The 10,716-nt window shown below is 57.1% G+C and overlaps 3 protein-coding genes across 3 annotated transcripts; 2 read left to right on the top strand and 1 right to left on the bottom strand.

Moving 5' to 3' along the window:
- Positions 1-481: 481 nt before the first annotated feature.
- Positions 482-1,273, bottom strand: KVR01_001173 (uncharacterized protein; the record flags this gene model as incomplete). Its single annotated transcript, XM_044786441.1, has 3 exons — positions 482-631; positions 699-1,004; positions 1,061-1,273. The coding sequence occupies 3 exons, from the start codon at positions 1,271-1,273 to the stop codon at positions 482-484; spliced, it is 669 nt and encodes a 222-aa protein (XP_044649128.1).
- A 634-nt stretch (positions 1,274-1,907) lies between these two features.
- On the top strand, positions 1,908-3,809 carry KVR01_001244 (uncharacterized protein; the record flags this gene model as incomplete). Its single annotated transcript, XM_044782496.1, has 1 exon — positions 1,908-3,809. One exon carries the CDS (start codon positions 1,908-1,910, stop codon positions 3,807-3,809), a length of 1,902 nt encoding a protein of 633 aa, XP_044649199.1.
- A 4,326-nt stretch (positions 3,810-8,135) lies between these two features.
- KVR01_001259 (uncharacterized protein) lies at positions 8,136-10,265 on the top strand. Its single transcript, XM_044791745.1, has 2 exons — positions 8,136-8,440; positions 8,563-10,265. The coding sequence occupies exon 2, from the start codon at positions 9,176-9,178 to the stop codon at positions 9,563-9,565; it is 390 nt and encodes a 129-aa protein (XP_044649214.1). The 5' UTR covers positions 8,136-8,440; positions 8,563-9,175; the 3' UTR covers positions 9,566-10,265.
- Positions 10,266-10,716: the final 451 nt, after the last annotated feature.

The following is a 10,716-nucleotide window of genomic DNA, read 5'->3' on the forward strand; positions in this document are numbered from 1 at the left end:
GTTGATGTGAGTGAGTGAGTGGTCGTTAGATCTCGTGTCAAGCCATACCGTATGGAGCGCGTTGTGTGCTGTTCCAAGTCGCCCCCCGGTAAGTCCGGCAATTAGTCTTGGAGGTGCAGCAGCACACACGTACATATCCTACATGTTTCACGGACTTGTTCAATCTTGGTTGAGTACTAGGTACTCATATCCCGACATCGAAGGCTTGTATGGCTCATGATCCGCGAACTTGCATATGTTGCGCGAGCTGCTGGGGCGATTTGCTTCGACAAGGTCGATACGCTCGCACGCTGCGCCCTGCGCCCGGGCTCGAGGGACCAGTCTCTCTCTGCTGGTCGGCCAAGTAGATAGATGTATACGTTTCCATTAATAACCCGACAGCTGAACGCCCTCTCGTAAGACATGCTTTTCCTGACCACGTTGCACACGCGAACCCATGTCTAAAGTTTCGCTCCGTCATGACCCTGGTCCAAGGTGGCTCTCAAGTGAGCTTCTGCTTGATGAAGAACGACCGCAGATGGGACAGCTGCCATGCACATGTTCCTCCGAGGATCACCAGCTGGATCATCATCCATCGAACGACACGGGAGTTTGTAGCTTCGGATTGGTCTCGGAATTCAGCCTCGCGTTCCTGTTATGCTAGTCAGTCTCCTGTCTACCGACTCGGGTGGCTTGGGGCAAAGCGACGGTGGGCATACTCTTTGGAAGACCTGTTCCCTTCGAATGTCCTGCAGTCTTGAGTTGAGGTCCTTGATTCTTGACTGGATGTCCTGCAGCTTGTCCTTGTCCGAGCTCTCAATCGCGCTCGACTCTCCGATGGTCATGTCGAGCGTCAGCTTGATGCCGCCGTTGGGGTTCGAGGTGCTGAGCCAGCCAGTCTTGCCGCTGTCAGAAGACGGAGTGAAGCAGATCTTGTGGTCGCCGGCCTCGTGCGCAGTGAAGGTGAATCGGCCGCCAGAGCCGCCTTTTTGCGACACTATGCGATGGTTGTTGTCGAACAGTTCCTGATGCACAAGTGTCAGCACAGCGCATGCGACCCCATGAGCGCAAAGCGACATACATCAACGGTGATGAAGATGCTGATGCCATCATGCTTCCACCACGCGTTCCTTTGATCGTCGAACTCCTCGGCTGTGTAATGCCCAACGACAAGGGTGTCTTTGGGTAGCTCCTCATAGAAACACTTCTGGGTAGTGCCATCGAGGAAGAAGTAAAGCGCCTGGGTAACCTGGACCAGAGAGCTGAGGCCCAGGAGAGGGAGGAAGGCCCTCATGGTCGCTTGTGCTGTTTGTTGGGCTTTGGTTTCCTCGCAGGCCTGTCGCAAATCGCCTTTCCGTGATCGACAATCAATGGGTCGTCGATCGGTGCGGTGTTCGTGAGATCAGAGTCGGGATCACAACCGTCGACGTGGGTTGGGTTGTATGTAGGTTGGTGTCGAGCTTGACACGAGCACAGTTCCAAACAATCGCTAGCTTGGGTGGGAGCTGGGAGCCAAAAGAGCCACGTTCCTGCAAATCCTAGCCAGGGTTCGCTCCCTCGCCCAGCTTTAGCCTCTCACATTCACAAGCTCTCTGTCTCGGCCGGCAACGGGCCAGGTGCTTCTGCACTTGCCGCTGCCTGGTCCGTGCCCCGTCCAGGCCCTGCCCCCAGCTGAACTAAAGAGATCTTTTGCGCTGGAGGGGCGCGCGACTGGAATACCGCGACCATTCACTGTGGATTTCATCAAACTGTTCTGCTTTCGTCATTCAGAATCACCATCAAATACCCATCGAAATCCAGTCAAATCCCATCAAATCGGCGCGTTACACCACCCATCCATACTCTTCTCCATTACACATTTTCGACTAAATGACTGCATCTCTTTCCTATCCAGCCTAATACCAGTGGCCTTGTCACTTACTTCCGTCATGGCCTCCAACGACGTTCGCGATGTTCTGAATCTTCCCTCCGACGACCTCACCCCGCGACCATCCAAGAAACAAAAAGTCACAGCACCGCGCCACAACCTCAAAGGCTTGGCAAGAGAAGTCCAAAACTTAGGTGGCGACAACCCAATCGCAATCGTCCCCGAAGTTTCCCTCTACAAGAAACGTCGATTCGCCAACCGCAAACCGGCCGCGAAATGGGAGCTCAAACAGTTCAGAAACTCTGCGCGCGCTGATCAGAGCCTCATACTGCGACATTGGAAACGCAAGACCGAACCAGGCCAACCTAGCGACCATGTGGACGGCGAGTCTTCGGAGGCAGTGAACAACGAGAATGGGGACGAGGGCAACAAAGACGAGGACGCGATCGAAGACTCGGCATTCGCCAAGTTCAACGTCAAGGTGCAGATACCTGAGTACAACGACGAGCAATACAATTCGAAGCTGCAAAACGACGACTGGACGCAGGAGGAGACCACTTATTTGATGAACCTGGCGAGGGATTACGACTTGCGCTGGCCGCTCATATGGGATCGATACGACTTTGTTCCGAAGGCACCAGAGGATGTAGACATGAATGGATCAAATTCGGCCGTGGTACCAGCGGCCAAGCCCAGGGACATGGAGGATCTCAAACTCCGTTATTACGAGGTCGCTGCCAAGATGATGGAGTTGCAGAAGGCAATCCAGTACATGACGCAGCCTGAATGGGATTTGCACCAAACTATGGTCAACTTCAAACCAGAACAGGAGAGAGAGCGCAAGAAGTTTGCACTGAACTCGATGTCGCGTTCCAAGGAGGAAGCCAAGGAGGAAGAGTCACTGCTGATTGAGGTCAAACGCATCATGGCGCGCCAGGAAAGGTTCAACGAGGAGCGTAAGGAGCTCTACCAGCGCCTCGAATACCCACACTCGGACCAAGACATCAATTCTTTTAAGGGCAGCGCAGGTCTCGCGAATCTTCTTAACACGCTGCAAAACATGAGCCAGGCTAAGAAGCGCAAGCCCATAGCTGGCCCAGAAGGCGCAAGCCCCGTTGTACCTACACCTGGGCCCAACGGCCAACCTGCCAGCGCGACGTCCGAGGCGCCTCCGAGCCGACGTGAAAGCACGGCGGCGCCCTCAGCAGGAGTTCGCGAATCCATCGGCGCCGAGAAGCCAACACCCGCAGGCAACAAGAAAGGTCAGCCGGCGACAGAGCGACGTAAACTCAATGAGCAGGAGGAACAAATCTACGGTGTCTCGACACATGAACGGCTAGGATCAGGCCCGACCTTCCGGTACGAGCGGGTGAACAAGATGTTCTCGCACAAGAGCGGACAACAACAGCAACGAATACAGAATGTTCTCACCGAGCTCGACATACCAGTTCGGCTCAATATGCCCACTGCATCAGTAGTGGCCGAGTACGAGAAGCTAGTCCTCGCGGTCACCGGCCTGGTGGATCTTAGGAAGCTAAGGGACAAGCTGGACGGCGAGATCAAGATCGAGGAGGCCAAGAAGGCCGAACGGGCCAAGGCCCGCGTGGTACTTGGCCTCGATGGCACCAGCGAAGACCCCAACCAAGACAAGAAGGCCGGCGAGGCTCCCGTCGAGACCAAGACGGAACCCGCGTCCGAGGATAAGGACCCGAAGACCAACGGAGAGGCGCCCAGCACATCGGGCGATGCCGGCGCCGATGCTCAACCGAAAGCAGCAGATGCGCCCGCTGCCAATGGCGATGGGGCTGCCGCTGCGGGAGGTGATGAGGCAAGCACTCCTGTCGTCAAGGAAGAGGAAGGTGGCAGACCAGGCAGCAGCGGCGGCGGCGCTTCTGGGAACAAGCGCAGCGCGAGCGTCCTCAGCACAACTTCCGACAAGAGTGCCAAGAGACAGAGAAAGTGATGGGCCGGATACGGTGCACCGGATTTTGGCGCTCTTTCAACCAGTGGTCACTCTCATTGCGGGTGGCCACGTTACATGATAGAATAATGATACAATTATACGACGTTGCATTTCATGCATCCGCAACCACTCGCTTGGACGCGACCTTACGCGCCCCTCCGCCGCATTCGAGGATGATTAGGACCAACGGCGTAGGAGATGGCACCGGAGGCAGCAGCGTCATTGTTGAACACTGCCGCTGCTAGAGATTGGAATGCTGGGAATTGGCTGTACAGGTGTCGTTGCAGTGGTAGCCCGCAAGACCGATCGAAAACTAAGGACCAAGCATAGAGCAGACAACATCGCCATGTTGGTGTTTGAAAAAACGGGCCTCCCTCGGCGATACTATACCTATGTACAATGCATCAGATGAGATCATCCCAGTTCGCTAGGAGCTCGTCCGTGTGACGAGGCCGTCGAGGTGCAGCTAGGAACCATATGGAGGCATCGCCTTCAGCCACCGGAGTGTGGTGACCTATTCTTAGCATTCAATGAGAAAACCATAGATCTCTGACGATCACCATGATCGTGTCTGTCTTGTTTGTTGCCAAGTGTGACATGGGACCGTGGGCAAGGTCGATGACAAAATGTCGTACTTGGGCTCCTGTTGGCCAGAGCTGTTTCGTACCGGTACAAGAAGTAGACACAAGTGTACTACATGAAGCTCTGCAAGACATCGACAGGGTATAAAATGACAGCGATGAGAGTGCCGGGCGCTTGTGAGATCGGAGATGTGCCCTATGGATCCATGTCGGTTGGACAACAAATTACGGCGGGATGGGCGACTAGTGGACTGTCTTATCTCTGTTTAAAAAAAAATCCTGCGGCTTCCAATAGCCTTGGAACCCGTCATGTGTGTCCACAGGCGGGTATTTTCCCTGGGGTGGTGGGGGGTTTTGAGGTGTAGACCGCCGCTCTTGACGAGAGGCTTGGAGGTTGTCGTGATAGACAAGTTACCTCGTGCAGCCGCATCGCCTTATTTCAGCAACACACCCTGCGCCTAGGACTTCTGGACGGCGCGTGTGAGCATGCAGGCTACCCGCCTCCTAAAATAGATCGCTGCCCCTATTTCCCCAAGGTCACAATATCTTGTCCTCATGCCGGCAGTCGAGGTCGCCCCGTGGTGTTGGTTGTCTTGTTCTCAGCCTCAACGTCAGAGGGGAGGACCCCTTGCGATGTCATGTCCAGGGCGGCCCATCCTGGCCGGTGATCTGTCAGGTACACCAATGAGGCGGATGTGACGGGCACCAGATTGCCCTGCATTGCAGCGAGCCCGGCGGGATGGGTAGATCTAGGGCACCGATTAACCGCCCGTGGGGTGGTGTATGGGTGGGATGGGCGGCCGACTACCATCCACCATCCGGGGCGGGGACACGGGTCCGACGACGGCGGCGGCGACAATGACGGCAGCTCGGAGGAACCAACAAGGCTTCTCGCGATCCTTCGACTCAGACCGCCAGCGTGACGCTGGCGGCCACCCACACGGCGATGCCGTCGCATCCCCAACTGCAACGGCCCTGCGCCGCGAAGGCACCCAACAAGCCCGAGACCTACATCACCGGCGCCTCGTCCTGTCTTACAGCAGGGACCCCCTTCGAGCAGGATGGTCGGTTCCCAAGTACCCTGCATTGCGCACCTGCATCTCGAGATCTGGATTCTTCGAAGCTGGACCGGCCGACGGGCAGGGCAGGAGACGAGGGCCCCCTCGTGGGGCTAAAAGCAGGGCAGATCCCGGGCGCTTGCGTGTGTCTCTCACAAGAGATCGCGACCGTCGGTGAATACTGACCAGTCATCGAGGCAGACGAGTCGTTGGCGATGCTATTTTTGGTGGCCCTCGCGGGCTTCCAGGGCTCTTCTGGAAGTCGTGAGGTCGTGGGATGTTTGGACGGCGCTTACACGCCTGCGGGACTGACTGGTGGTGGGCGTGGGCGGCTATTCTCAGGCCGCTGATTGCTCAGAAAGCTTGCCTCTGGCACAGCGCGGCGCGGTGAGCGCGTATTGGGATCTGCGCGTGGGTCAGCGAGGAACATGATCCGGGGCTTTGTTTTGAAACTCGTCTAAATACCTGTCTGTCATAATGCATGTTGTTTGAGCTGGTGGGAAGAAACTCGTGAATAGAAACGAGGCTCATGATGGTGGTGGTGCCAGCAGCCGCGCCTGGGCAACACGCAGCACCGTCCCAACCACCCCCACCCCCTCCCCCGGGGACCTCAGGCCCGACGCCTCCCCCAGGGTTAGGGCTCCAAGAGTCTAGACCCGACCATCAATTAGCATGGAGCAAACGGGGTGTGAGAGACTAGCGACTCCACCTTGCTTGGGGTTGTCAGGAAGCGGCAGAGAGCTGGATACAACCAACAGCACTGGGGAGCCAAGCCAGATTTCCAAGCCAGATTCCCAATGGCTTGGAGGTGGCTTTCCTGTTGGCTTCCTCCCGTCGCCGGGCCCAATCAGAACAGACACCGTCCCCTTGGGCTGTCCCCCCAACACGGTCGGCAATCCTGCACAGGTGGGCGGCCCTTTGGTCTGTCCTGGCCGTCCTGTCTGTCCGTCCTGGCTGTCGGAAGCTCCCTCCTGGCCGTCGGAAGCTTGTTGAAATTGTCCCTTGTGCCCTCAGAGGCGGTGAGCAGTCCAGATGTCGTTGACAAAGACACACTTTTTGCCCAGGATTTCTGTCGTCCGGCGACGCCATTTGCCCTGAACCAACCGCCCGGGATGCCCTCAACCCCTTGTCGTCTAATTCGACTTCACTGGCTGGCGGCCCCACATTCAATGGCCAACAACGATGTTTGTGGTCACGTTACAATGCCTCACGCGCGCATGGGACCGTTGTTTCCTCGTCGGACTTTGGTACTGGCGGAGCCCCCGGCGGAGGCAGGGAGAAGCAAAGCTACGTGCCCTCCTGGTGCTGATGCCGACATCACTTGACGCACGGGGCCTGCCAACCTGCTTGCCCTCTTGCCCTCCTCTCGACGACGCTTGGGAAACCCGCCAGGGATGCCGTTCGTGTGTGGTGTGTGGTGTGTTGTCTTAAAAGTACCAGGCCGAGGTACTTGTTCCTGCGCGGATCACGCTTCCGCAACTGTGCCGCGCCTACGCTTGTCTAGTTTCACCGGCGCCTGATGGGGAAGTCAACTTCCGACCTCTGCCGCAGCCTCCCCCGTCCGAGCGAAGGAGCGGCCAGCGACCCGATCACCCACCAGCCCGCCGGCCACTTCTGCAAGCCAGCAGGCCTTGTGGCTTGCGGGGTGTCATGATCATGATTGATAGATGGCAGGCCTTGTCACATTGGCCAGGACACAGTAGCCCGGCCTGGAACCGCCACGAACCGCGACCTCATCGGTCCCACTGTGGGCTTCCAACACCAATAACTTATTTAGTTGACGGAGCACTAATGTGATAGTGGCCTGCGATATGCCCCTCTCACCGGCCCCATGGCCTTTTGCGGGCCGCGAGAAGCTGTGCCGTGAACCAACCTCAAGACCTGCAACCAAGCGGGGACGTATACGGGACTGCTCTGCTCTGTCCAAGGTTCAAGCTCAAGGCTGCAGGCACATGTTGCGACGATGCGGTGCGTGTTGGCTGCTAATTCTTGGTTGCATCATCCAAGCCTGACCTAGCCGGCCCAGTCCTATCCCAACCAGGTTGCGATCGAATCGAGACGTATCGTAGCGCGGGCGCGCACATGACTGCAATGCGACATGAAGACGACGATGGGTGGTCAGTCCTGCCCCGTCCCTCGCCTTGCACAGCTCAGAGTCTTTTTCTGCGTAAGCGAATTGCGTCCTTAGTCATTCTTGCATGGATCTGTCTTACTTGATGGAAAAGGGCATTCAAAGTCGACCGACGATGGAGTCGCTTACCTGTGTGACCGCCAACGGGACCTTCGCGGATCGCGATAAGCGACTCGTCAGCTTTGCACTAACGCGGGTGCGCCTGCAATGCAGCCGGATGTCATCACATCAAATGCCAGGGCAACAGTTTCCCTCGTCCCTCGCGGGACATGCCCCCGGTTGAGAGTGTTACAATTCTAAGCTTGGTATCACACCCTCGCTGCCCTCCAACTTCCAGTTCTTTCTCCATCGAGCTTGGCGCACAGGTCGCTTTCAGCTATTTTACCACTTTCGGCCCTTTCATAGGCCGGGATGGTGTATTGACCCAGCCAATCGTGACGACAGCGTCGCTTCAATTTCATCACATCGAGACGCGGAATTTTGTCTACTCCTGGCAATACGCATGCACCGGACTAGTACCGAGAACACCAACACCACATCTTCTCACGATGCCCAGCTCATGTTTAATATCGGGCACGGCAAGGCAGGCACAGCACAGCACAGCACAGCACAGCGGCAAAAAGGCTTGTTGGTTGCCTGTCCCTCGGAAATAGGGACGAAAATTGGCTGCTAAAAATATCACCCTTTCGGCTGTTTCATCCAAGCCGGGGTAGCACGCCAGACACACCCTTCTGAACGCGAACAATAGGCTCTGGCAAGTCTGGAACTGGTTCCTTGGCGCTCTGCTCTGCTCATGTGGCCCATACGCTCGACAAATACCCACATTTCCACCTTCACCGACAAAAGAAAGGCACCACGTTGGTAAGTGAGTCAACAAAACGACGACACAAGATATCACAGCGAAATCACCATCCACATCTCTCGCCGCAATTTGGTGACACTAACTAGGCCGTCTTCTCGCCCGCTAATCACGCCAGCTTTAGGCGCGTCTTGGCTGGAATTTGCCGACGTCCGCCCTTCGGCTGTTAGAGCGGATATCCCAATGATACAAAATCGCTGCACAGCCGCGCTCGAGCGCCTGTCCGGGCCGGAAATACGAGATCTCTGCGACAGCTCCCACAGATTGTCAACGAGCAAGGCTTGTCCTGTCCATGGTCCTTCGTTCAAACCCGGGCTGCCTGGCTCGAGAAGAAGCTTCAACTATCCACTGGGGTACTGTGGTATTCATCCATTCCAGCGGGCGCTGAGACTTGCCCGGCCCGCGCTAATCGATAGAAACTTTGGCAGTCCCTGTCACTAGTGTTGCCATTGGTTGTCGCTTGCACATTCTCCTTTGCGTACCCAGCCAGGCCACACGACTGCTTCCGCTGAGACGGGGTCCGGCGTGTGTGACGCACCTCCCTCGAGAGAGACCATCTGATTGACTGACTTCCAATGTAACTCTTTCTGCAAGTAAGTAGCCCAGGGTCAATTATGTACCCGCCATGGCAGCGGCCCATGCCTTCCAATCGCAGGATATAAGCCGCTGTCTGCCAGCACGACAGGGGAATTGATGTTACTATTTACGATGCTACGGGTAGTAAGGACCCCAGTCGCATGCGGTTCACGTTCTCACCAAAACCGGACAAAACGGCACGACAGGCTCGTGGCCTGGTTCTGGTCAAGCGGGCCATGAAGGCGACTGTCATCATGTTTGGGGCTGCCAAACACCATGACGGGCCTTTTATGACCCAGCGAGCCGGGGCCTTCCAGCCTCGCGAAATGACACCTGCCTCTGAAGTTTCATCGACCACAAACTCCGCCACGGTGGGGCATGAAAAGGGTGAGGCAGCCCATCTGGTGCCGCACGCCTCCTCGGGATCCCAGACAGCAACCAACATCGCGGCAACAAGACTGGATCGAGCGAGGCTGAACCTTGTGGATGGCAAGCATGCCCCGTCTCTGGCGGGTCTCATCAACGTGAGGCAAGCGCGTGTAGCCTGGTAGAGCGCGGTTTCCTCAACCACGGCCCGCTTGCTCAGACAGGCGTTTGTCGACTGCCTCGTTTCGGTGTGCAACTCGCCTTGAAGGGTTGCCGCATCGGGAAGGTCATGTAAGACGAAGTCATGGGCAGTTTCTGCAAATCACGTCCATGCGACACTATAATGTACAGCACGGGCGTCATGAATCTGCCGCGGTGCTGTTACCGACTTTCATGTCAGCAATTGCGAGATTTCCCATGGCCCAGATCATCAGTACAAGCCGCCCGAGCTCCCGATGCATGCAGGCCGATATTGCGTACAGACGGGAGCTGCAGGCCCTCCTCACCGTTGGCCTGTGAGGAGGCAGCGGGGCAGCTTTTTTGGCACCATGACATCGCTTGCTGGACCAACAGGCCGGTTGGTGGGTGTGCTGTGCCGCAGAGGTGCCTAAAGAGCGCCTCTGTTTTTAGCGTGGCATGCTCCAACACCTTTTAGGTTCCGGGCGCGGCCCTTGAGGGAACACGCAGTTGGGATGACGATGCGGCCGGTATGGTTTTGTGCTACTGACGGGACAGGCAGCCTGTCGCCGGCTTCGAAGGGGCCCGTCACGGCGACAGCGGCCAGTTGAACCAGTCAGCGCCCAAGATGTCGCTTACCACCCTTGAAGCTTGGTTTCGAGACAAGGGCACATATGTCAGCAGCGAAGAGAAGGGATTATCATCCGCCCGCGGCTGCGATTGGCGACAAGGGATATGCCCTGTCGGGCACCCTGGCCCCCTGTTGTCCCTGGTCGGTCCTGGTCCTGGGCCCCGTAGCATGGAAGTCGGGGTCCAGGGATGGGCGGGAGGGCACGCCGCTACCCAGTAGCGAGCCCGTGTCTTTTTGTTTTAGCACGAACGACTTCCGCAGGCGACGTACGGTACACTCGTGTTAAGGTTCTGGGTGAGGTCAATGGAGCCTCGGGGTCGTCCTCCGTCACTTGGAGAGATAGTGTAGATGCCTGGGGAGCTGCAGCCAACGGCCACCGCTGCAGGACCATGCACCACTCACGTACAGCCCGTGAGAGGTACATGCAAGGTACATCAGACCGCCCTGACGACAAGCGCCATGCCGCCCAATATTGGAGCCGGTCCGGGCTTAGCGATGTCCTGCGGGTATCGAAACTGGCGACATGTA

This window comes from Diaporthe batatas, assembly GCF_019321695.1.
Source record: "Diaporthe batatas strain CRI 302-4 chromosome Unknown Contig00002, whole genome shotgun sequence".
NCBI lineage: Eukaryota > Fungi > Ascomycota > Sordariomycetes > Diaporthales > Diaporthaceae > Diaporthe > Diaporthe batatas.